A 27,406-nucleotide genomic window follows, 5' to 3' on the forward strand; every position below is an offset into this window, starting at 1 on the left:
ACTGGTGTACTGTGTCCCATTGTCTGAAACTACCTCTTGTGGAATGCCATGTCTGGCAAAGATAGATTTCATGTGTGAAATGACTGTCTTGCTCTTTATGTCTGCGAGTAGAGCTATCTCTGGAAATTTTGAGTAGTAGTCAGCTACGAGCAAGTATACCCCCCGCGGGTTAGGGGGAGTCCCATATTGGTTGGGACGAGAAAGAATTTACCCGATGCTAACCAGCATGTCGTAAGAGGCGACTAACAGGTTCTGTTTCTCCTTTTACCCTTGTTAAGTGTTTCTTGTATAGAAAATAGTCAATGTTTGTAAAGATTTTAGTCAAGCAGTATGTAAGAAATGTTACGTCCTTTGTACTGGAAACTTGCATTCTCCCAGTAAGGTCATATATTGTACTACGTTGCAAGCCCCTGGAGCAAATTTTTGATTAGTGCTTTTGTGAACAAGAAACAATTAACAAGTGGCTCTATCCCATGCATCTCCCCCCTTTCCCCTATCCCATCTCCCCCGTCGCGATATAACCTTGAATGGTTGAAAACGACGTTAAACACCAAATAAAGAAAGAAAGACGAGCAAGTATAATCATGACCACTCCAGTGGAATAAGTCTGTGCCTACTTTTTGCCACGGTGCATTTGGAATATCATGATTGATCAGTGGTTCCTTTTGTTGTTTGTTTCTCTGTGTGATGCATGTACTGCACTTTGAAACAATTCTTCTATCTGTTTTGACATACCGGGCCAGAACATTATCTGCCTTGCTCGGTTTTTGCATTTGTCCATGCCCAGATGACCTTCATGTGTTCTTTTGAGCATCTCTTTCCTCATTGTTTTTGGAATGATGATTTTGTCTGCTTTGAAGATCAAACCATCAATCGTGCTCAGTTTTTCATTGTATTGAAAGTACTGTTTAATGTCTTTGTCTACTTCATGGTTGTTTGCCTGCCATCCTTTGAAGATTTGTTTTCTGAGTTGGTTCATCTCAGTGTCTTCTAGTGGTTTTTTGACTCACATGCGTAGCAAAAGTGAGTCTATGTACTCACCCGAGTCGTCCGTCCGTCCGGCCGTCCGGAAAACTTTAACGTTGGATATTTCTTGGACACTATTCAGTCTATCAGTACCAAATTTGGCAAGATGGTGTATGATGACAAGGCCCCAAAAAACATACATAGCATCTTGACCTTGCTTCAAGGTCAAGGTCGCAGGGGCCATAAATGTTGTCTAAAAAACAGCTATTTTTCCCATTTTTCCCATTTTCTCTGAAGTTTTTGAGATTGAATACCTCACCTATATATGATATATAAGGCAAAGTAAGCCCCATCTTTTGATACCAGTTTGGTTTACCTTGCTTCAAGGTCAAGGTCACAGGAGCTCTTCAAAGTTGGATTGTATACATATTTAGAAGTGACCTTGACCCTGAACTATAGAAGATAACTGTTTCAAACTTAAAAATTATGTGGGGCACATGTTATGCTTTCATCATGAGACACATTTGGTCACATATGATCAAGGTCAAGGTCACTTTGACCCTTATGAAATGTGACCAAAATAAGGTAGTGAACCACTAAAAGTGACCATATCTCATGGTAGAAAGAGCCAATAAGCACCATTGTACTTCCTATGTCTTGAATTAACAGCTTTGTGTTGCATGACCTTGGATGACCTTGACCTTGGGTCAAGGTCACATGTATTTTGGTAGGAAAAATGTGTAAAGCAGTTCTTAGTGTATGATGTCATTGCTAGGTTTAGTTATTAAAGGTCAAGGTCAAGCATGTGAGTCGTATGGGCTTTGCCCTTCTTGTTTTTTATTTCCTCAAGTTTGTCTTGCGAGACTGGAATATTTTGCATGAAATGATTGCAATGTTCATTCAGAATCTCTTCTTCCTGAGATGTTTGTCTTTGCATTTTGGGTGTTGCTCTTGACAGTGTATCTGCAATGTACATCTCTTTCCCAGGTTTGTATTTTATGATCAGGTCATATCTCTGTAGTCTTAACATGAGTCTTTGTATCCTTGGTTTAATGTTTTCCTCCAGATGTTTTCTATTGGTTTGTGGTCTGTTTCAACCTCGCACTGTTTTCCATTATATGTATTGATGTAACTTCTCACAGGCAAACACAGTGGCTAGTGTTTCTTTTTCAATTTGTGCATAGTTTTGCTCAGTTTGTGTAACTGTAAGTGCTTTTGAAGCATACGCTACTGGTTTATCATCCTGTATAAGTGCGCAACCTATCCCTACAGATGATGAGTCTGTGGTGATTTTGACAGGTTTGTTTGGATTGTAGTGTGCGAGAACTGGTGAACAAGTTAACTGTTTCTTGAGTTCCATGAGTGCTTTGTCATGTTCATGTTCCCAGTGCCACTCTACATTTTTCAGTAACAGCTTTCTGAGTGGTGCTGTTGTATTTGTCATGTTTGGGTAGAACTTGGCTAGGTAGTTGCTCATACCCAGTAGTCTTTGCAGTTCTTTCTTTGACTCAGGTTTTGGCATGTCTTATATCGCTTTGATCTTATCTGGATCTGGTTTGATACCCTGTTTGCCAATGATGTGACCTACATACTTGATCTCCGGTTGTGCTGAGTTTGTTTCCTGTAAAACTTGTGAGTTTTGTTTTTGTGTCTTTGAGGGCTGTTTTGTTTTTCATTCGTTTGAAAACAGTTTTGGGCATGACATTGGCCTGTGCCCCCGTGTCAACCTTAAATTTGACTGTGACCCCCTTTACATCTGTTGTGACGAACAGCTCATTGTCTTTTACTTTAGTGCTTGACAGAGTACTTACGTACAGATCTTCTTCTTGTTCTGTATCTGTGTCGTGTCCTGCATGGCATGTACCTTTTTCTTGCTCTTGCAATGTGTTGCAAAATGATTTTTGTATCCGCATTTGTAACATGTTTTGCCAAACGCCAGACAGTTACGTTTTTCATGTGTTTTCTTGAATTAAACCATTACGATGATACGTGTGTCTTAACCTTGCGTGTTGTGTTGTCTGAATGTCACCCTGTGAGCGTACATGTCGGAAATTAAGATTAAGATGATCTTCCGAGAAAAAAAACGACTTGCTACGCCATGATCGCTGTTAACAACGCGCAAATAGAATAAAACTTTGTTCACATTGGTAGGGTAGACAATTCTACTCTGTGAAGTTTTATTCCATTTGAATATTGTTAGCTAAACAAAATATTTATAAGGTTGGAAGACGGGCAATACACTAAAATCTTTGGAGTCAGGAGCATGACAATATTATTATGTTTAGTTATAAATGGCTAATGTATGATTTGGCGTATTAATACTGACGATTACTCTCTTCAACTAGGACTAATCGGCCTTGAATGCCCCTTGAATTGTGCCCCCAATTGTACACTTCTGAGCACAAAGTGTGGCGACCTTTGACAACACGCACGCCATTTAGTTGAGACAGACACACACACACACAGATAAAGTCTGCTGGACCTCATGTTCTGTCGAACATGGAGGGATAATATTGTTTAATTTGGCTCATACACAAATGACAAATGCGAAACCCCATAACAGGCAATATTTATTTTAATCTATACATGTCTTTTTCGGGGCATATATCTTTTTGGGGCATATATACCCACAAAAGGTAATATTTCGGATATATGTATATATTTATATGCCCCATAACTGAAATGCCCCGTAACACATAGGTACATGGAAAATCTCACAACAGGCCTTATTTCTATATATATATATATATATATATATATTACAGTAAATTCATGAAACCAGGAACTTGACAACATTCTCGAACATTCTGTTATAATGGCTTGTTTGCTGTGCGAATCAAGACAACAACGTCTATTTTGTGGAAAGTATTTTTTGAACAGAATACTATACCGCGCAGGCTTTGAACGTGTGTCAGTCTGTGCGATTCTGTGTGTGTGTGTGCGCGTGCGTGAGTACATGCGTGCGTGCGTGCGCGCGCGCGCGCGCGCGCGCGCGTGTGTGTGTGTGTGTGTGTGTGTGTGTGTGTGTGTGTGTGTGTGTGTGTGTGTGTGTGTGTGTGTGTGTGTGTGTGTGTGTGTGTGTGTGAGTGAATTGCAGATAAATCCCAAATTTCGATTTTATTTCCAGCGGCAGTTTTCAGGCATACAAAACCCATTTCGCCTGTGTGTGTGTGCGTGTTTCATGAACACATGTTTTTTCAGTGTTCAGAGCCATAACCTAGCTGGATAGGCTAGTAGTGTTCTTAGAATGTGTTTTTTTCACCGAGAAAAACGCTGTCGCTGAGTAAGGAGCTGGGTAGACTAAGTAGGTTCAGGTGTCTCCTTTCACCGATTCGGCCTAGCGGGGACAACTAATATTGCAATGTTCAAAGCCATCGCCCAGCTGGATAGTACAACATAATTACACCGCCGTCACTGTGAAATAAACAGGATGCAGGTGCCTGGCGGGGATATAGCGTTATGGAGAATGACTGTATGTTTTGGCTGCATAACATGTAACTTCTGGAGTACGCTGACCGGTTTAGCGCATTCACTCTATACAATGAAATGGTTTCGTTTAATAACGCGACACAAGTACTCACTAATAATGGTTGTTGTTGTTGTTGTTGTTGTTGTTGTTGTTTGTTCTTGTTGTTGTTTGTTCTTGTTCTTGTTGTTGTTGTTGTTGTTGTTGTTGTTGTTCTTGTTGTTGTTGTTGGTTGTAGTTGGTTGTTGTTGGTTGTTGTTGGTTGTTGTTGGTTGTTGTTGGTTGTAGTTGGTTGTTGTTGGTTGTTGTTGGTTGTAGTTGGTTGTTGTTGGTTGTTGTTGGTTGTAGTTGGTTGTAGTTGGTTGTTGTTGGTTGTTGTTGGTTGTAGTTGGTTGTTGTTGGTTGTTGTTGGTTGTAGTTGGTTGTAGTTGGTTGTTGTTGGTTGTAGTTGGTTGTTGTTGGTTGTTGTTGGTTGTAGTTGGTTGTTGTTGGTTGTTGTTGGTTGTAGTTGGTTGTTGTTGGTTGTTGTTGGTTGTAGTTGGTTGTTGTTGGTTGTTGTTGGTTGTTGTTGGTTGTAGTTGGTTGTTGTTGGTTGTTGTTGGTTGTAGTTGGTTGTTGTAGTTGGTTGTTGTTGGTTGTTGTTGGTTGTAGTTGGTTGTTGTTGGTTGTTGTTGGTTGTTGTTGGTTGTAGTTGGTTGTAGTTGGTTGTTGTTGGTTGTTGTTGGTTGTTGTTGTTGTTGTTGTTGTTGTTGTTGTTGTTGTTGTTGTTGTTGTTGTTAGCAGTATTATTACAAATCAAGCTATCATATAAACATTACATAGCAATGAGAGAATTATTTAGTAATTCAAGAATTATTTAATGAAGGAAGTGCAAAGCGCTCAGTTCAATAACGTTTTTCGAGACTTAGTTACCCCTCTCTATCACCCACCTGGATGTATCACTCGGGGCATGCTTTGGTTACCTGAACAGATCCAGATGGGGGACAGGAGGGGTGTTATACCTGTAGTTTTAGTCACTCAACAACTTTTTGCCGTGAATTGTAGATATCTGGATATCACACTGCCCCCTCAAACTGTCTGGTTTTGTCACCGTGGAAACCACCACCCGAGGGAAGATACTCTAGGGTATTTAAAGGTGAGTTACAATACGTACATCTGTTTTCATATATTTACTTGGTAGAAATAACCTTTCCCTGATATTACTTTGGACTACACAATCCGAACGATGTGGTTCGTGTACTTTTTCTTCTGTGTTCTTGGCTATGCTAGATTTTCAAAATGTGTTCTGGGCGAAGGATTCTACATAAAAAGTAATGGTCGTAGGCCATCCAAGCCATCAGAATGGGGTCAACGATGCATGCTTTGAATTGAGTTATTTGTGTGAATAGTAGGTCTTTGATTTTGCAGAGTATTCATGTAGCTGTTGAGTGTAAGGAATACGGAATCAAAAACAAGAAAGGTAAGTTGTTGGAAGGTTTGATTATTGACAAAACAAAACGTTACGTTCACAAATATATCGACTCAGCGGTCTTTGAAGTGCACAAACATACACTAATTACAATTGGTGTCTTCACTGCAAGCCGCTGATCATTTTGTCAAGATAAATGTTGTGTAATTAGTGTTTGTCTGTGCACTTAAAAGACCCGCTTGGTCGTTATATTTGTGAACGTAACGTTTTGTTTTGTCAAAAATGTAACGTTCCAACAACTTACCTTTCTTGAGTTTTTTTATTCTGAATGTTGGAACGTTAGCAGTCTATTTGTGTTTTGATTTTCATTTCTTATTTTGTATTTTTATTTGTAAGAAATACGTTCATAACGAAAAGCATTGTGCCGCTGAGTACAGCCACCGGCCAGAATTGGATGACTATAACTATGGGCTGCAGACACCGTGTCCATCTGTGCCTTCAAGAAACTTGTTTTCTTGCAGTTCGGGTCAAAGAACAGTGTATGTCATGGTATTAATTCTATGTGATTCAGAGTGGTTTACTAACGTTCTTCTAACACAATGTGTGGTATCTTGCATGTTTACGAAATAAAATAATTAGTCTATGAATGATAAGCTACTTCATTGCTTTTCTGTGTTACAGGTTCTCATTGAACTCTTGAGATGAGAAAGGTGTCTGACAAGAGTCCAGCTAGCTAAAAACAGCAACATTCACGAAAGAAGAAATAAACGAGGGGAAACATATTCTGTGTTTTATTTCCAAAAACTCAACCTGTATTTTGACTTTGGAATCCGTTCTTGTATTGTTATAAAACTTCACCATGTGTTTAGACTTCGCTATATGTGTCTCTTGCACCAGTTACATAACTTAAATATGCCTGTCAAGGACTTAAGACCTCGTATGGATAACACACACACACACACACACACACACACACACACACACACACACACACGCACGCACGCACGCACGCACGCACACACACACACACACACGGACACACACACGCTCACATACACACATGCGCGCACACACACATGCGCACACCCACACCCACACACACACACACACACACACACGGGGGGGGGGGGGGGGAGGGGGGGTGTACTGCATGAAACCACACCAGAATATCTGACGAGCCACGCTACTCATATCTGGGCGTTATCTTTCTCAATGTAGTGGATACCCGCAGGGAAACCGGAACCAGCAAACACCTATTCATATGTATAAAACCACACATATCCTGGTCATATATCTAAGGCTCGCCATTCATACAACATATTGTATTGAAAATAAGACGCATAAAGGATGTCTGTTCTCGGCGGAGTAATAGCTATCTGTCTCTGGATTCAAGCAGGTAAGTCGATTTTAGTATGTCTTTTTCGCAGGGTTTCAAATTCAACCATGCTTTGATAGGACATTCTGAAAACGTGATCAGCTAGCAGGCAAATATGGTTTAAGCATATTCCCGGCAGTGTTCATAAATGTAATGTAAAAGCCATTTTCTCTTGTTTTGTTTTTGTTTGATTTTGTTGTTGTTTGCATGGTCTTTGTTTAGAGTATTGTTATTATTTGTTTGCTATTGTTTGTTTGTTTGCTTGATTGTGTTTGTTTGTTACTATCCCTCACGCTACTGCGCATTCACCAACAATTGACAATTCTTGCGATATGTATAAATGCTGTCAATTTTGCAGGCTGTTCATGCACCTTTCGGAAACTCTATCAAAGAAACTGCATAGTGTCCTGTTTTTGTTTATCTCTCCTCAGCAAACGCTGACGGATGTGCCTCCTGTGTAGATTCCCACACCGTTTCAAGCACGTATGTACATAGTCCTGTTCTAATCTGTCATATCCACGGTAGTATTTTGAGGTTAAAGTATGTTCGATGATAAGAAGATTTGTAACAGCAAACCACTTTCACATAATAATTACATAGACTGCATCAGACGAACTGCACAAATGGCCAGAGATGGCACAAAATGTTGGTCCAAAAACGTGTTTGGGTTCTGAGCATTTTTAGGTACTTTGAACACCAAACATTATTATTTTCAAAGTAGTTTTTTATATTTGAAAATATTTTGAAAACTGTTGACGTTGTTTTCTCAGAATCGTTTTTTTAAGCATTAGTGCCGTCATTGGGAAATATTCATCACCTAGATAAACTGTCCAATCTTCTTGCTTTAGTTTAATGTCACCAGAAGTGGTGATCACCCAGGAGTGATTTTAACAATTCTGGTGTGCCTATGATATCTACCCAGGAAACAAAATCGGTTTATAAATATGAAAAAACGGCTCCGTTATTTGGTCTAGGACCTTGTTTAGAGTAAAATAAAGCATACTTCAAAATTCTATCTTTGTTTTTCTGGAAAATGAATGTTTCCCCAAAACAACACGGTTTTTTTTCTCTCCAAAAGGTAACAAGATATGGACAGTTTGGAACATAATTAATTCAAATATCACTTTCTAGGACAAAAATACACTTTTTTCTGAGGATAATTATCAAGCGATTAAAGAACAATTGAAAAGCTTGCCAGTGAGACAAATCTAAATGTCCGTGCCATGTTTGGCTTTGCACAACACGCAGAACAGACATTAATCTTAGCCTACTTAAGGGGGGTGGGGGGGGGGAGGGGGGCGTTCGTTTGTGCGGTAAGTATTTTTAGTTGATGTTTGTTTTGTTTTTAGTAAAGGACAGGAAGAAAAAGTGCTTCGGGTAATGTGGTGATATTGGGTAGCACATTACAATAGAGTAATGATGTTCCGTTAATAGATGAAGGAGAAGAAAAAGGAGAACATGATGAGGGTTAGGATGATGATTATGATCTTGGAGATGAGAAGAAGGAGGAGGAAGAGGAGGAGGCAGGAGAAAGTAAATCGTCCAAGCTATATGTTGACCTACTCAAAGGTACACGGTGAAGATGTACCACGAATCTCACGAGCACGTGGAGAATCCTCATCGTGGTTTTCTCGGGCACACCGAAACCAAGGCCAGTCACCACAGCCCCCTCACCGTGAGATATTTTAATTGTCATAGCGCTTCGTACAACTAAACAGTATTTTGACATTACACCCCCCCCCCCCCCCCCCAAAAGCATTTATATATCAAAAGCAATGTTTCTACTGCAAATTGAAAACCAAATTGTACACAAAAGCAACACTGACGTAAGACAAGTATTCCTGGAGTCAGGTTACACATGCGCAGCTCAGCATCATGTACCGGTTCATACCAAGTCTCCTGTGATATTAAGTCTTTTAATATTTATCTTTGCTTTAGTAACCTTACTTATAAAGTTTCTTCAAATTAATTCTACATCAGAAAAAAACATGTTTAGTATGAGGTACTAGCTATTAAAAACAATTGTTGCACAAATAGGTGTATAAACATCTAAATATCAACGTGTTTGTAAGTAAATGTTGGGTCTGTCTTTTTGTCTGTCTGTCTGTCTGTCTGTCTGTCTGTCTCTCTCTTTGTCTCTGTTGCTGTCTCTGTCTCTCCCTTTCTCTCTCTCTTTCTCTCTCTCTCTCCCCTCTCTCTCTCTCTCTCTCGCTCTCTCTCTCCCCTCTCTCTTTCTCTCTCTCTCTCTCTCTCTCTCTCTCTCTCTCTCTCTCTCTCTCTCTCTCTCTCTCTATCTGTCCTGACGTTACTCATCATAAAAGGGGCGTTATCTGTAAAAACAAGGCAGTCTTCACCATTTTAACACATTCTTAAATAAACACCTGCTGTGCAGAAATCGCTCCTGGATCACTTGCGATCTAACAATGGCGTAACGCTGGTGCTGAGAGTGTTCGTGCTGGACAGCTTTGTGTCTTCATCCATCTCAACGGACTTCCTGAACAAGATTCGCCATGATCTGGACGTGGTGGACAGCGCTGGCTTCACTGCTGTCCTCCGCTTTTGCTACACGCTGACACTGGTAAGCAAGCTATGTGTATGTTCTTGGATGCGTATAGTTAGTAGCTCTTGGTATGGTGATTGTATTGTGTAAACTTATGTTTTGTTCTTATTTTTCAGAAATAGCCGTTTTACGATAGACAAAATAGGCTAATGTCTGAGCTAGTTTGTTAGATTGTGTGTTAGCAAGTTAAAATTACGTTCCAAAATCCAGAATCAAAAATACATGAAGGCAGGTTTAGTGAATGTTAAGTTAGTTATTGAGTTGATTTATTTAGTATGTTCTTAGTTATTTAGTTGCTCAGTAACTAAGAGGCTGTGATTCGTGTTGCTAAGTTGTTAACAGTTACAAATACCGCTCTGAAAATAAACTCCATAACAGACATTGTATCAGCTACTTACTACTATGTTCAAAAGCACAGTTACACATTCTGCTTATGCAAGCTCACGTTGTTCTGTTCGTTTAATTATTCTCAGAGGCAGCCCCCACCGTACGGTGATGCGAGCAAGAGCATGGTACTGCGTCACATCAGTCAGCTGAAGCCCATCTTCCATCAGTATGAACGGGTCATCACTTCCATTGAAGCTGGCTTCATCGGGACCTGGGGTAAGTGTTACGTACTCCAAGTTTAGTCAATGTAAACACGCTCCCTCGTCGCATTGTTGCACTTCCCTCACTAAAACAAAACAAGACGTATACACGTGTTCATGTGCTGTATTTGAAAATATTGTTGTCGTATTGTTCTCGATAGCAGCCTTCTCTTCGAATCCCATTCCAGTGAAATGTAGTTTTGGTCACATGGTCATCCTGCTGGATAATCTGTTCTACATACATTTAGTGTTTATTGATGACGACACAGCGTCAGTCATCATGCATGGCATAAACTGCAGATTCTTGTTTAAAATATGCATGTTCTAAGCAAGAATTGTTCATGCGGCGTGGAAGGAAAACGCCTTGAGATAGTATCCTGAGCCACACTGCCATGTAACATGCAATAAAGGCAGGTGCTCTTATAGCTCTTTCGGAGCCCTCTGAAACTTCGATGATCCCCTATCTATTTCAAAAGATTTTGATCGTATTTTGATCGTTATGTTGCATGTATTCCAATGTATGTGTGTGCGTGTCATGACAGGACTGATTAGGCTAGCTGCCTGTTAAAACGTGTGTCTTTAAGGCAAAGTGCACCTTACAGTATCCATCAAAAACCACCTGGCAAGTTCTCATGTAAACTCCAGCTGCTTATATCGCTCATAGCATGCAGGGGGAGGGGTAGGAGGGGATCTTCAGTGTTACACTAACCCTCGTCCCTGACAACACAAATATTTACATCAAACAACTCTTCTAAACAGATCAAACATTCACCAGCTAATATGTAACCACATTTTCTCCGACTTCCATATCGAATCTGAGAATCCATAGATTGAGTAAATCGACACTTTATTGTGGAAAGTCGCGGTAATAGACCAGGCAGTTATGTCGCCATGTAAAAGTCAAGGGGAAGAACTGCACGAAGTTAAAATGTCGTACCGTCGAAAGGCGTTAACATTATTCACCAACACTTATTTCTTGTACACAAAATGATAGTGATCTGCATACCAGAAAACGGTTTATCTTAAAATAAAAAGATCTTGATACGAAAAACCAAGTACCAAGGTATCTCAAATTATCTATATAACATTTGTTTATTTCAGGCGAGTGGTACTATACGGACCATTTCGGAATGGCAAATTTCGACGCCCCCGGTCACGACCCCGCCACAGGACTGTCATCACAGGCACTGAGAGACCGCAAGGACGTTGTCCTGGCTCTGCTTCATGCTGCTCCTAAATCTATGTCAGTTCCACAGCGAATTAACAGCTGAGAGAGAGAGAGAGAGAGAGAGAGAGAGAGAGAGAGAGAGAGAGAGAGAGAGAGAGAGAGAGAGAGAGAGAGAGAGAGAGAGAGAGAGAGAGAGAGAGAGAGAGAGAGATAGACATAGAGAAGAGGCAAACAAAAAGGGGTTGTGAGATTTTGGAAAAAGGCAAGGAGATAAAATTCATAAATAACGGACATTTTGAATGTATCATATAGGCTCGTGCCAAAACGCAAAAAGTCGACATCACCTATGCAAATAATCGACTCTTTCATCAGCAAACCATTAACGTTGTGTGCACACCACGCAAGGAAAGTCCTGTAGAATCAATAGACCTGCCTTAAAACCGCTTTGACAAAAAGAGATGACTAGTCTCTATTTTCCCCATAATCCAAAACAAGAACAGCAAACTCTGAGTGAAGATTTGATATTTTTCTTGCAGCCAAATTCAGCTTCGCACCCCACAGCAGAAAATGCACGCAATTGGAACCGTGCCTGCAAAACGGCAGGACATGCAGAGTGGGAACGACAACGCAAGATCAGGTCAACATAATCTTCTTTCATTTAAATTTAGGTCTTTGGAACGTTTACACGGCTCTAGATGCGTTAACTACGCCGTATATATATATATATAAAGTTATAATGAGAGCGCTGCTAAAAATGCCAAAATGTGCACTCGATCGCTTGTACTTTTCAAGAAAAGTTAAATATAGAATGACGTCAAGAGCGAGAATGCATAGAGATTATACATGAGCAAGGGAGATCATCCTTTACTCTGTGTGTGTCTCCACCGCCTACATTCCAACTAGTGGAATTTTGAAAGCAGGGAGCACACTAGAGGTAATGGAAGAGGTGGGGGGAGGGGGTAAGAATTAGATCTAGAAAGAACTCTTCACAGACAGCCTACTGGAGAATCAAACCCTTTCGGAGCCGATTGCAACACTGAACAAGAATAACCCGAGGAGAGTTCCACAACCTCAATGGATTGGGAATTCCCCGTAAGTGCATTTAAGGGCATTCTCATAGAGTGCTGAACCTGAAAAGGTCCGTTTTTGTTTAGCCAAGACTGCTACCGGTTTCGAGCTGAGAAGCTCTCATCAGGCAGTCTCTTGGCATAAAACAGAGAAGAACTCTCAAACTTCTATGCAAAAGAGAAAACCACATTTCTGCGGTAGGCCCTCTGCATAGACGACACTGTATGATAGTGTTCCTCGGGTTATTCTTCTTATATATAGGTTACAACACGAGTGGTTTTTTATATGGCTTGTATTTCAGTCAAGACCCAGCGGATGAATATCATAGGGATTCACGAGCCTCTGGCGAGTGAATCCCGATGATATTCCCGCTGGGTCTTGACTGAAATACAAGCCATATAAAAAAACACGAGTGTTGTAAGCTGTATATCCCATGCGTACACCAAAGACAACGTGGACCACAATAAAGCACTGTAGTTGTCTGTGGTGTGTAAAATAGGTGAGCCAGCGAGGTGTGTTCCTCTTCACTACCCCATGCTATAGCCACGTCGCCGAAGAAATGAAGTGCAAACAAGTGCATCCGTAAATGTGTGTTAAATCTACATTCAAACCACTGTTCGATTTGCTTTTGAATGCATTTTAGTTTCAAGATAGTAAAGAAAGCACACACAATGAAAGTTTTCATTGAATCAAAGACAGTTTCGATTTAGGTTCTGAGTCCGTCCAAGGTCACAGTTTCAGGCTACCGTTGCCAACACCGGTTTGGTTAACTCGGATCCCAATTCTAGTTTAATTTTTGTGTTGGAGTGTAGAATTGCGAAAATAAACTAACATTTTACTGAATAACTTCCTTTAGATTTAAGCAGTCATTTCATGTTCGTGAAATATATCTCTTAGTTAATTTGTTCGATCGTGCTTGCGTTAATCAACCCATACCGGTAGCGTCAATTCTGTCTAAAACGGTGTAATGGCTGCTCCTTGAAACTGCGTGTTGAATACCGTTTGGACTGATTTTACTCCATCAGGATGAAATACACGTTTGCTGAGCTCTTGGATACTTTCATATAACCATGAACTTACGTCAGTGTAAAGCAAAAAAGTTGGACATGCTCGAAAAATGGATGAAACAGCCTGTGCTGGATGACGAAGCGAAGCGGCCAGTCAAAAAGGTACACTCGTAACAGTGCATCTTTGCTTGTTGGAACACACGGAGGAAGGGAGGTTACTCTAGCTTCACCTCAAATGAACAGCGAGGTTCGTTTGCTGTCACTATCAGTTGATTCTTCGCTTTTGTTCTTTTTTTACTCGACCTGCACCCAAAGCGTAAAGATAAACGCTTTGTTTATTGTATCGCATACCACAGATACGTATCATGGTTTTGTCCTCTGTGAATGTTGTGTTTTCTTTTGTTTAGCCATGTGAGCAATGCTCTTCATCAATCCACTGAAACATGTTCGGTGCAGTGTCAAGTGTAGGCAGAAGTATAGTTCCTCGGCCAAACCGGAATCGGTACTATGATATATTTTTTTGAGCCCATTATGTATTTATTGAAGCCGAAAAATACAACATATATACCCATAATATCATTACAGAGACAAAAAAGCAGCTCATGGGATATATATATATATATATATATATATATGATGTATTTCGTATTCAACTGTGTCACATGCAAACAATGAGCAACACAGTGCGGATTTCAGGCTGAAGAACCTTCTTCTTTGTGAGGAACGCGACTGTCCTCCGGAGAAACATAACTCCTTGAAGAAAATAATCGATCCGAGGAGCAGCCTTTCAGGAGTGTGTGGGGGTGGGGATGGCGGACGGATGGTGGACTGAGAATAGGGGCGGGGGGGGGGGGGGTCTTTGGCCGGCGGGGACATTTAATTTTTTTTAGACTTAAGTGCTGAATTTTGTTTCCCGAAGGTGAGATTGAGAGCCAACATATTGTTGTCTTTTTTTTTTATTAAAACATATTCGATTACACTAATATATGTTGCCAACGACCAAATCTTGTCGAAGCTAGATGTATTACTCCTATTCAGTTTTGACCCAGTGCCTTTTTTACTGGTAGGTCACCACAACGACTGCTTCCTGGCGTCTGACACAGACTATGGTACCTACAGCGACAAGGCCGTAGAGTACCCCTATCTGGCAAGTGATACCCGGTACTGCATCATGGGTGGCGAGACGTGTGGAGTCACGACGAATCATAGGTACCCCTGGGAAGATTGTCCCCTTGTTCTACTGTTTTCTCAAACATTTTGAAAACTAAATGCTTTTTTATCACCGTGAAATTAATGCGGTTGAGATAATGTACCTCTTTGGAGATGGTCGTCTTTTCTTATGTTTGTCTTTTCAGTAATATCATTGATTGATTAATTGATTGATTTTACAGACACACAGTCAAGCTTGTATAATTTCTCTTTTAGAGATGAATAAAGATTATTGTATTGTATTGTATTGTAGATGTTGGAGAGTACCAATTACCTTAAAAGGACAGCCCTCGTAGAGACATGAAAATAACAGAACAGTGGTCGTGATTTTTGTGTTGCTAAAGGCATTCAGTCATAACTAACCCTATGAAGGGCAGCAGCGGTAGTTAAAAGAACAAGAACATGATTAGAAAGAATATATCTCATCAGTAGCTAAGACAAGAACTGTCTGCAGAAAGTTGATTTGAAGTTTGGGTGAATTAAGCAAGAAAAGTAACAATGAAATAATTAAGAAGGGACATTTTACTTATTCACTGAATTTTTTGCGATCTTCTGGTGATGTATCGGCCTCAAATGTTCTCATCGCCGATAGCTCTATACGTTAAAGACTTATGTCCTTATAAATTTACTCTTGCTAACTATCGACAAGAATGTTGCTATGATTTTTTTCTTCAAGTTTCGGCAATTCTTGGAAGTTTTTGGCAGTCTTTGGTGGAACCAAAATACGATGATAATTATTGTCTGCGATTGGAAATAGTTAAAATAAAATGTGTCAGTGTTTAGTCTGACTGCCAATGCCAAAGAGCATGCTCGTATTGTACATCACAATTGCATTCAAGTGTGGGGTTTTCGTTGTAGGCACGAATGTCCCACTGCCACGAAAGAGCTGGCGATGTTTCACTGGACCTACCTGAACCAAGACTACAACGGAGACGTGCTGAACGTGTGGAAGAATCAAGGCTGCTACGAAGACGTGCACAGGCGTCTCGGGTACAGGCTGACCATTCAAAAGGTATGAACCTCCCCCCCCCCCCCACCCCTCCCCCTCTTCTTCCACCCTCCCTGTAATGCTCGGGAACGAACCCGTGTGCATGTTTGTAAACGTGTGTTTGAGTACATGTTACATGCATATGTTTATATATTACGATTTGGCTACCTTGTGCCTGTTTGTTTGTTTGTTACATTTGAAGTTGCATGTATACATGTCTATCTTCATATGCAAACTCACAACCATCTTGGGCGTTAAAGCACATGCATGGTCACGTGAGGCTTATGCATACGGATATTTTAGATAGTGATCATGAAACGGGGTGTTTTCCTGACGATTGATTTTTGTTACATGATAAAGAGAGTGGTTTTCCCCCACAAGTGGTAGCTATAGCTTAATCTGTGCTATGTACGCCGCCGTCTTTCTGTAAAGTTTAAATTAGCTGTATGATATCACCAGGCCATCCTTCCTAAGACTGCCCGTGTGGACGACAACTTGTGTTTCCACCTGGAGTTCAAAAACACTGGCTACGCTGCCCCCGTGAAGCATCTCAAGTTCTATTTTATACTCGAGTCTTCCCATGGGTAAGTTTTCAGATACCTGGTTATTTTGTGCTGAAAGTTACACACATGATTGCTTAATTGTGAATCTACTTTGACAATAGCAGTAACAGTCACTCGTATAGCAAGCAAAAGATAAATTCAATTTACATGACCAAAGGTGTGCATGTTTCAGCAGCAGTCAGTACAAGGTGTGCATGTTTCAGCAGTTAGTACACGGTGTGCATGTTACAGCAGCAGTCAGTACAAGGTGTGCATGTTTCAGCAGTTAGTACACGGTGTGCATGTTACAGCAGTCAGTACAAGGTGTGCATGTTACGGCAGTCAGTACAAGGTGTGCATGTTACGGCAGTCAGTACAAGGTGTGCATGTTTCAGCAGCAGTCAGTACAAGGTGTGCATGTTTCAGCAGCAGTCAGTACAAGGTGTGCATGTTTCAGCAGTCAGTACAAGGTGTGCATGTTTCAGCAGCAGTCAGTACAAGGTGCGCATGTTTCAGCAGTCAGTACAAGGTGTGCATGTCACAGCAGTCAGTACAAGGTGTGCATGTCACAGCAGTCAGTACAAGGTGTGCATGTCACAGCAGTCAGTACAAGGTGTGCATATTTCAGCAGCAGTCAGTACAAGGTGCGCATGTTTCAGCAGTCAGTACAATGTGTGCATGTCACAGCAGTCAGTACAAGGTGTGCATGTTACAGCAGTAAGTACAATGTGTGCATGTTACAGCAGTCAGTACAAGGTGTGCATGTTACAGCAGTCAGTACAAAGGTGTGCATGTTACAGCAGTCAGTACAAGGCGTGCATGTTTCAGCAGCAGTCAGCACGCGGCCCAAGTGACAGATGTGGACGTGAGGGACTGGCAGCCTGGCTACACACACACTGTCTCTTCCAACGTTCAACTCACGCACTTTTCTGAAGGTCACTACAAGGTACAGAATCCAGATACTTTTTCGTAATATTTTTTAAATGTGTTCTGGTATTTAAGCGTCTTGCAGCCGAAACCTCTTTGACTATTAGAAATTGTTCTGCAAGTTCCACTGGTATCAGGTGCACAAATTAGGACAAATCAAAGCTAAACATGAAATGCAAGGAGAATAGACAAATTTCGGAAATAACTCTGTCGGATTCGTATGCGTTCTAAAAGAGTGGATACCCTTGCTTTTTCGGGGATTAAAAATCGACACGTGGTTCTTGTATGGCTTACACGTGTTTGAGACACATCCACTCGCTAGTAACTGGCTATACTGTCACGTGGGGAAGTTTATATAAAACCAATAATTTGTTAGGCTTCAAGCAAAGTATTTTCAGTTTTGTACAATACTGACCTAGAGGGAAGGGTACAGAGATTACGCATAAAGAAACACTACGACCACGCATTTAACATTGTTGAAAGGTGTTCGTGGCGCTGAGTGACCCCCTGATGGGTGACCGTGCTGACTACAACGTGTTACTGGCCACCACGGGTGTTCCTCTCTACACACAGGGTCTCAATGACCTGGGACACACCGTCTTTGTGAGTGTTGTTTGATTTACTGCACACTAATCAGACAGATATTTCTTTGTTGTTTGTCGTGTTTTGCGCGTCTTCTTCTTCTCTTTTTGCTGTGCTTGTTGGTCTCGTATTATAATTGCACTTGTTATTTTGTGTTATTATCGTTATTTTTTTGCACGAGTAGGCTTCTATATACAGGGCCAACCCCACTCACTACACACACACATACATACCGTTTTCGGTGCAGGGGGGGGGTATCTTTGTATTTTGATTCTACATGTATTGTGTGTGTTCATGCCTTCAAAGGCAACTTCTCTGGGATGCTTTCGGCGTCTTTATCTCTTGCTCTTGTTCTTCAATTGATATACGTCTGTTTTCTTGCGTCACCAAAACAGATTACACTCTATGCGGGTTTTGTTCTTTCTTCTACACATTTGGTGTATTTGTTTCCAAAAACATTGTCAGTAAAAGACATTGCATGTTTATGTTGCCTGACTAATCAATGTTGTCACGTCCTCCATCATGTTTTTTGCATTGAGTGTCTGCTCTTAATGTTTCACGACACTTCATTTTAATACAATCTTCTGGAACTTTTTTGTCTGCAGGTATCTGGTCACCACACAGCCTCCACGCACTGTACTTCAATGCCGTATTGGACACCACCGACACATGGACACAATTCCAGAGTATTCAAAGGTGCGATGGCCATTTGTGAAGAAATATAAAAAAAATGTACACTCCCCCCCCCCCTCTACCCCCTCCTTAATTGTTCCCAAAGAAAACAAAAAGGAATTAAAAGAATCAATGTCACATTTTGTCACACAGGCACACGTTTCTGGGTGTTTGAATTTTGCACAATGTGTAAAGTTTATAATGTCTAAACCGCGTAAAAACTATAACTACATCGTCATCGAATGGCATCGGGTGTTTTTTTTAATGATTGTAATTTCATACGTTTGAAGGGCAGAATGTCGCATTATGTTGAATATGTTCTACAAACCTTGGGGCCGGGTCGACGTGCGTTCAGAAAACACAGTTCCTGTTATGTTGTTTAGCATTCTCATCTCCTTTGATGGCCTTAACATCGTATTTGGGATAATACAAAAGAAGTCCTTCTAACTTGATTTTGTGTGTGCACTATCATATAAGGCTAAAAACAATTCGTCAACTTTAGATCAAATGCTTTTAGAAAGACCAGGAATCAAGACGAGGGTCGGGGTGGGTGTGTGTGTGTGTGTGTGTGTGTGTGTGTGTGTGTGTGTGTGTGTGTGTGTGTGTGTGTGTGTGTGTGTGTGTACAGCGATTCAGAGAAAACCACCCGAAAGATGTTAATGAAACTTTGAATGTGAGTTGATCCAGATAATACCACAACTAAATGAATTGATTTCGCTTCACGCGACTTGTTTTCAGGTTCCTTCCGCTGAACCAGGTGTCCCTGGAAAAAGCCAGAAAATGTATGCTTTCTTGTGAAATAAATTCATCCTGGACATTATGCGTCTCTGTGTGTGTGTGTGTGTGTGTGTGTGTGTGTGTGTGTGTGTGTGTGTGTGTGCGTGTGTGTGTGTGGGTGTGTGTGTGTGTGTGTGTGTGTGTGTGTGTGTGTGTGTGTGTTTGCATGTAGACGTGAGGTTTACTGGTTCTGTAGACTTTATTTCCTGTCGGGAACGTCAAGATAAGTTTTCTGTATAAAGACACGTGAGCATTTTCGGACAACATGACTGTGCAAATGAAGAAGACAAGGCAAATTATTAGAATAATGATGTGCGCTTACTTGTGTAAGTGCATTCATACATGCGTAGATGCGTTCGTTACCTTTTGCTTGTGGAGCTATGTATTATGTCAAACTGTGAAATTGGTGACAGAAAGGATGTTCAAAAATGGAATACTTCAACTTCGAGTGTACGCAAATTGGGATTTTGGGGTGGTTGATACATTTTTGACGTATGTGTGATTTACGAAATACTGTACATTCATCAACGTCGCTTCTCTTTGTCCATTATACTTCGCGTACAGTACTGGCTGTTTTCAATCCTTCTTGGGAAAACACTTCGACTCATTGTTTCATATCTCGTCAAGCTTTTTCATGCGATGAACTTGGACTTATACCAAAAGTCAACAGCCCGATGCTCTCTGTTGCAGAGTGGGACTTTTATTTTAGGTGATTTTATTTCTTAACTGACACAATAGTAGCTTTTTGGGAAATCAATTCACACAGGAAAAATCTCATTTTGCACATAAAGCATTAGGCTGTTGATTTTTGGTATGTGTCCGAGTAGAAAGATGACGATACCCCATGTAACGCCTGAACAAATCCTTGTGGTGCACATTGTGGCTGACACGAGAAGGGCGGAACCTTTAACTTTAGTAGCAACGCTCGTCTGGGATGTGACATTTTCTTTGTAATGATCAACTATGTCTAGTCACGATGAGACATCGTTGTCATATCCAGAGACAGTTCAGTGACGCATCGCGGGTACATGATTAGCGACGAAAGATGTTCTCAAAGTACAGTGCTTCCTACGCATGCAATCCGACCATTATAATGCTAGTCAGCAGTAAAGAAACAAAATGAGGATATCTCGTCGGATGCTGGTCAATGCCCATGCGGTCACATGTGAGGGTGAAAAGAAACAAAACTACACAAGGCATTGTTGGCGTTTAACAATGTTTATGACAGAGGGGGGGGGGGGGGGGGGGGGGGTAGGGGAGGGGGGATGGAGAGAGGGAGAGATGATGATAATGATGGAACTTTATTTTTCAAGGATAGAGGTTTAAGGCTACGCCTTTTCTTACAACAAGTCCTTACCTCTAATACAAAATTCTAATAAATGATAAACAAGTAGAACAACCGGACAAACAAACAAACAAACGAACAAACAAGCAAACAAGCATCACAATGACAAAATAAGCACACAAAAACAAAAACAAAACAACAACATACACATCGAAAATGAAAAAGCAATCAGCAAGCAAGCAAAACATGCAAAATGTTGATTGATGTTATACATATAAAGTGATCGACGGTAAAACTCTCGATCACGATACCAACGTTGACACTTATCAAGTACTGCCTACAATGATTATAATTGATTTAAACTTACCTAACCTGGTTACTGATGTGTTTTCTTTTTATTTAAATGATTATAATTGTGTAAATGATGATGATGATGATGATGATGATGATGATGATGATAATGTGTGGTGTGTGTGTGTGTGTTTGTGTGTGTGTGTGTGTGTGCGCGCGTATGTGTGTGTGTGTGTGTGGGGGGGGGGGGGTAGAGGGATTCCTGGAAGACTACTGAACGAATAAATGTCTTTCACTGCGTCATATCCTGCTTTTAATTGATTACAATTGTGGGCAAGCAATCTTTGACTCAGTCCGGCTTATGGGACTGCATTTCAGCTTTGAAGCTTAAACAAAAAGTAATACGTTTGTTTATTAAAATTCTAACATTCTTATTAAAAATTTCAGAAACAGATTTAACAATGAGTCCATTGTATTACTTATCAAAAATCAAAAATGGTAAAGATACGTCATGGTTAATCTGAAAGTTACTCAGAAATTAGGAAAATCGGTTTATGCACTGAATGTTAATATTATGCGCGACCCGTCTCGGTCTCTTAATTGTTTTCGGATAGCCAAGCCTTGCTACATCTCAGTGAATACTGGGTTTAAGTGTGCATCTTTTAATTTCAGACCGACGGAATGACTAAATGATTTGATATCGCTTCACGTGATTTGTTTACGATAAAACGCGCACAAACACGCACTTGTGTCCAAATCGATACACAATTGAATATTTATTTGGAGAACATGGTCATTCATTGAAAAACAGGCTACTGACTCAAGCAAAACATCATTACTTCTTCTTTGTCGTCTGCGTTCATCGACTAAAATTCCCACGTACACTCGTGTTTTATGCACGAATGGGTTTTTACCTGTATGAGCCATACGCTGCTTTTCGGGGAAAAACATCCTTACAATTGTTAAAGCCCCACTCCGCCTCACAGGTGGTTTACAGAATGAGTAAAGCTTTTCACGAAAAAGTAATAGAAACTCGATGAAAGACACTTAGTGGGGCCTTGAACAATATGTTATGACGCATACAGGTCTTTTGTGTGGCTCATGTAAACCATCCGCGCGCTTCAATGATTTATTCTAAGCTACCGCAGTCGTTTGTGTATTGTGTACACATGCCATCTGTCAAGTCGGCTCTAGTCGTATTGCTTACCTTTGCAATTGTCTACATTTTAGAAGGAATCTGGCGTTATTGTGGCAATTTGGTTACGAAATCAAAGCAAATGTCAAGGGGAACAACTCCACGTTGGGCATTACCCATCCAGTTAAAGTAAGTTATGCCCCTTGATCACAATACAACGTCTGTACAAACGGTCCGCTGCGGAAATGCGGTTAATAATTATTTGAATGCTTACACTCAGTATTCAACGCTCCAAACACATCAGGTAAGTGAATATCACAGATGTCCCACTGTCCTGGCCTATATTCCGACTTCGTGCTTTCGACTTATCGAAACTTCCGTAAAGCCGTCATAACGATCGAGGCTATTAGTATATCGGATGTAGATCACAAAAAGAACATTCTTTGAAAAATGCTCGCTATCCAGGGAGAGCAGCCCTAATGTTCTATGGCGGTAAGTCTTCAAACGAAACGATGTTTTGTAATGTATGTAAACGCCTGTGGGTGTCTGTGGCCTAAAACTGATGGTCTACGGGAGGCGGAGGGTGCCTTTAAGGAAAGTATATATACGGTACATGTAGAATGAACGCTGTATTTGAAAGCTTTTGATGTGTACATACCTGGAACCGAGATATTCTTACATTTTCTACATAATTATATACAAAGTAAATGAATTGATGCCACACATTCACCACATGTCATTTTGTCTTAGGTGTGACACGTACTGATCTTTGAAGTTTACGCTATGTCTGAAAAAAAATGGCAGTAAGTTTCAGAGGACCGCACCTCGATAAAAAAAAGGCTGGATTTGAATAAATCAATGCGTGGAGTCGGTGTCACGATTTTCATTGATTTCTGGTATTATTCGAACTAAAATGAAATTGTAATGTCTCAGTTGCATTTCCTGACATCACTGTGTGCATCATATAAGAATACTACATTACCTGCTATGTGATAACCTGGAATTAAACAGCAAGCCATGCAGTTTTCTGTTTACCCTACATTCTGTTATTACGTGTCTTCTACCTCAAACTTCCAGACGGAGTCGAAGTGTCCACATTGAAGACACGTCTTCTTAAACATCGATCTCTTCGAAATTGAAATCTCTGAAATCGCCAAAAGCAAAAAGAATCCACAATAGGAATTATAGCGTGAATAATCAACATTCTTACAGAGGAAACAACACAGTTTGAAGAATGAAGTTTATCTCATCATCGTTTATGGTCATCATGAGCTGTGCACAATTACTCCTGAGGTCCCTGTCAGACTGTAGTTTGACCCGACGTCATTTAAATGATAAACGCACGTGTTTGTTTGTTGGTTTGTTTGCTTAACGCCCAGCCGACCACGAAGGGCCATATCAGGGCGGTGCTGCTTTGACATATAACGTGCGCCACACACAAGACAGAAGTCGCAGCACAGGCTTCATGTCTCACCCAGTCACATTATTCTGACACCGGACCAACCAGTCCTAGCACTAACCCCATAATGCCAGACGCCAGGCGGAGCAGCCACTAGATTGCCAATTTTAAAGTCTTAGGTGTGACCCGGCCGGGGTTCGAACCCACGACCTCCCGATCACGGGGCGGACGCCGTACCACAAGGCCAACCGTGCCGGTTAAACGCACGTGTGGAGAGACGGTTTATTTATATCACATGGGTGGTCTCTCTGGCGTATGTAGGAGAGAAAAAACCTACCTTTATTATTCTGTAATCTTTTTTGAAACGGCAACACTTGCACATGTTTAAAATCACATTTTAATGGAGTGTGGTTAAAAAACCGAAAAGAGCTAGCTGCTCGACTGTGGAGACCAGCTAAACGTTCCAATGCATCAGCACTTGCAGAACCCCACACAGTCGATGCAAAGTCAATACTTGTCAAAATGTGACTATACAAAAAGAGACTAAACAAACTTTACGCGAGTGAAAGTTCAAACAGTTTTGAATTTTTGATAACTGACATAATTTTTGAGAGAGAGAGAGAGAGAGAGAGAGAGAGAGAGAGAGAGAGAGAGAGAGAGAGAGAGAGAGAGAGAGAGAGAGAGAGAGAGAGAAAGAAAGAGAGAGAAAGAGAGAGAGAGAGAGAGAGAGAGAGAGAGAGAGAGAGAGAGAGAGAGAGAGAAGGGCGGAGAGAGAGAGATAGAGAAGGGTAGAGAGAGAGAAAGAGAGGATCCAAAATCACCACTAAAGCTTGTTGTTGATCCTAAACATGCTTATTGTATATTATATCTATACAGTGTTCAATAAAACACTGTTTAAACCCAAGCGCACATTTGTTGTGCCTATTTTATGTCGCAAGGACCACGCCCCCACGCTAAAAAAGAGAGGTTGCGGGGAAAACAAGAACATTCCCAGCACACAAACGAGACGAAAATGAAGTGAAATTCTCTCATCTCAGTTTGCTGACTGTCGTAACACCCGTTCTTCTCCCCACAGACTGGCCTCCGGGAGACGGACTGGTATCGCCAATTGGGGTATTATATCGATAGGACGAGATATTAAGTGACGCCATCTATTTCTCAGTATCGTACTCAGTATTCGATCGTTGTCACCGCAATCTCGTAATTGTGGACGCATCCGGGGTAAAACGACGACGGGCAATTGCGATCAGAAGAAAACCATGCATTGAAAGTAACCGGTGCCAGAGTCACCGCCACACACGGCGTCAGACTTGGCTTCTCTGTTCAGCGATACCTGCGGTTATAGCGTGGTGCTTTTTACCTGGCGGTGTGCGTCTTCTTGCTTTGATGTCTGTCGTTGACAGGTAAGATTTGTTGTACTGCAGATGTGGCGAGAAAGGGAGAGAGAGAGATGAAGAGCGAGAGTATGTAAGATAGCTTTGTATGCCTTGCTTTGTATGCCTTGCTTTGTATGCCTTGCTCTCCCCTGGTGCTCTTTTCTCCCTTTTCTTTCTTTCTTTCTCTCTTCCCCCTCTCCCTCCCTCTCTCTATACCCCTCTCTCTCTCCCCTCTCTCTCTCTCTCTCTCTCCCTTTCCCCCTCTTTATCTCTCTGCCCCTCCCTCTCTCTCTCTCTCTCTCTCTCTCTCTCTCTCTCTCTCTCTCTCTCTCTCTCTCTCTCTCTCTCTCTCTCTCTGTCGCCCTCACTGTCTGTCTGTTTGTCTGGCTGGTTGTCTGTCTGTCTCTCGCGCCCTCTCCCCCCCCACCTCTCTTTCTAGCTGTTCAATAACAAAAATCCTGATCGAGTCATTTAAAAACATTTTTAATTTGAATCACAAAAGTGATGGCATTGTACATAATTATTGCTTATTACTTCGTGTATCCGCAAATATATAGTTTTGTAGTGTTTGATGAAAATTGTGCTTTACATTTTAGGATGTTAAATAGCTACTTTGTGTATTTTTGGAACAAGGCTTATATTAGAAACACCCCCTATTCCTAGCATTTTCTGATTCCAAAATTCTATCCCCCTGGAGATGACTTGGTTATGCAATATCCATACACTAAACGCCAATCTTCAAACGATTAAAGATACAGGTAGCATTGGTAAACTTTCTTTCCGGATATGAAAAGACAAGTTTTGAGACAGCAGATGTAAATTCATGACTTTAATCCAATTACTAATGAATTTAAATGTAACAAGATGCTCTTAACCAATGTAAAATCCTGACGAACGAATACACGCACGCAAGCACGCACGCACACTCACTCGCGCACACATACACACACACACGCAAACACACACACACACACACACACACACACACACACGCGCGCATACAACCACGCACACACGGAAGCACGCATCAACGCACGCACGCACGCACCACACGTAGAGTTAGTGATAGCATGTATCTCGCGATTGAGAACAACTTTTCTGACAAGCGATAACAAGAAAACAAGTCGCGTAAAGCGAAAATACAATATTTAGTCAAGTAGCTGTCGAACTCACAGAATGAAACTGAATGCAACGCAACGCAGCAAGACCGTATACTCGTAGCATCGTCACTCCACCGCCCGTGGCAAAGGCAGTGCCCGTGGAATTGACAAGAAGAGCGGGGTATTCGTTGCGCTGAGAAGGATAGCACGCTTTTCTGTACCTCTCTTCGTTTTAACTTTCTGAGCGTGTTTTTAATCCAAACATATTATATCTATATGTTTTTGGAATCAGGAACCAACAAGGAATAAGATGAAAGTGTTTTTAAATTGATTTCGAAAAAAAAAAATTGATAATAATGTTTATATATTTAATTTTCAGAGCTTGTTTTTGATCCGAATATAACATATTTATATGTTTTTTGAATCAGCAAATGATGGAGAATAAGATAAACGTAAATTTGGATCGTTTTATAAATTTTTATTTTTTTTTACAATTTTCAGATTTTTAATGACCAAAGTCATTAATTAATTTTTAAGCCACCAAGCTGAAATGCAATACCGAAGTCCGGGCTTCGTCGAAGATTACTTGAGCAAAATTTCAACCAATTTGGTTGAAAAATGAGGGCGTGACAGTGCCGCCTCAACTTTCACGAAAAGCCGGATATGACGTCATCAAAGACATTTATCAAAAAAATGAAAAAAACATTCGGGGATTTCATACCCAGGAACTCTCATGTCAAATTTCATAAAGATCGGTCCAGTAGTTTAGTCTGAATCGCTCTACACACACACACACACACACACACAGACACACAGACACACAGACACACGCACATACACCACGACCCTCGTTTCGATTCCCCCTCGATGTTAAAATATTTAGTCAAAACTTGACTAAATATAAAAACAAGTCGCGTAAGGCAAAAATACAACATTTAGTCAAGTAGCTGTCGATTTCACAGAATGAAACTGAACGCAATGCCATTTTTCAGCAAGACCGTATACTCGTAGCATCGTCAGTCCACCGCTCATGGCAAAGGCAGTGAAATTGACAAGAAGAGCGGGGTAGTAGTTGCGCTAAGAAGGATAGCACGCTTTTCTGTACCTCTCTTTGTTTTAACTTTCTGAGCGTGTTTTTAATCCAAACATATCATATCTATATGTTTTTGGAATCAGGAACCGACAAGGAATAAGATGAAAGTGTTTTTAAATTGATTTCGACAATTTAGTTTTGATAACAATTTTTATATATTTAATTTTCAGAGCTTGTTTTTAATCCAAATATAACATATTTATATGTTTTTGGAATCAGAAAATGATGGAGAATAAGATGAACGTAAATTTGGATCGTTTTATAAATTTTTATTTTTTTTTACAATTTTCAGATTTTTAATGACCAAAGTCATTAATTAATTTTTAAGCCACCACGCTGAAATGCAATACCGAAGTCCGGGCTTCGTCGAAGATTACTTGAGCAAAATTTCAACCAATTTGGTTGAAAAATGAGGGCGTGACAGT

At 40.8% G+C, this 27,406-nt stretch overlaps 1 protein-coding gene and 2 long non-coding RNA genes across 5 annotated transcripts in view; all 3 read left to right on the plus strand.

Moving 5' to 3' along the window:
- The window catches only part of LOC138976326 (uncharacterized), a 14,494-nt gene extending 10,774 nt beyond the window's left edge, over positions 1 to 3,720 (plus strand). The window contains exon 3 of the long non-coding RNA XR_011458946.1: positions 1 to 3,720. This exon is cut by the window's left edge and continues 2,319 nt beyond it. This is a non-coding gene — a long non-coding RNA (uncharacterized lncRNA).
- Positions 3,721 to 5,276: 1,556 nt separating this feature from the next.
- On the plus strand, positions 5,277 to 6,622 carry LOC138976359 (uncharacterized). The gene is made up of 2 exons (XR_011458961.1): positions 5,277 to 5,567; positions 6,522 to 6,622. It is a non-coding gene; the product is annotated as an uncharacterized lncRNA (long non-coding RNA).
- A 461-nt stretch (positions 6,623 to 7,083) lies between these two features.
- LOC138976333 (uncharacterized) lies at positions 7,084 to 19,345 on the plus strand. Of its 3 annotated transcripts, none has more exons than XM_070349203.1 (14): positions 7,084 to 7,236; positions 7,647 to 7,698; positions 8,785 to 8,890; positions 9,608 to 9,793; positions 10,249 to 10,378; positions 11,464 to 11,605; positions 12,067 to 12,167; positions 14,673 to 14,814; positions 15,673 to 15,826; positions 16,262 to 16,386; positions 17,173 to 17,290; positions 17,755 to 17,874; positions 18,459 to 18,549; positions 19,264 to 19,345. In XM_070349203.1, exons 1-14 carry the CDS (start codon positions 7,188 to 7,190, stop codon positions 19,275 to 19,277), a joined length of 1,530 nt encoding a protein of 509 aa, XP_070205304.1. In that variant the 5' UTR covers positions 7,084 to 7,187; the 3' UTR covers positions 19,278 to 19,345. The 3 variants fall into 3 exon arrangements, with proteins under 3 accessions (XP_070205304.1, XP_070205311.1, XP_070205313.1); XM_070349210.1 differs by having other exon boundaries at positions 7,087 to 7,236; positions 17,176 to 17,290; XM_070349212.1 differs by lacking the exon at positions 8,785 to 8,890 and having other exon boundaries at positions 7,093 to 7,236.
- Positions 19,346 to 27,406: the final 8,061 nt, after the last annotated feature.

The sequence above is a fragment of the Littorina saxatilis genome, linkage group LG1, assembly GCF_037325665.1.
Source record: "Littorina saxatilis isolate snail1 linkage group LG1, US_GU_Lsax_2.0, whole genome shotgun sequence".
Classification (NCBI taxonomy): Eukaryota; Metazoa; Mollusca; class Gastropoda; order Littorinimorpha; family Littorinidae; genus Littorina; species Littorina saxatilis.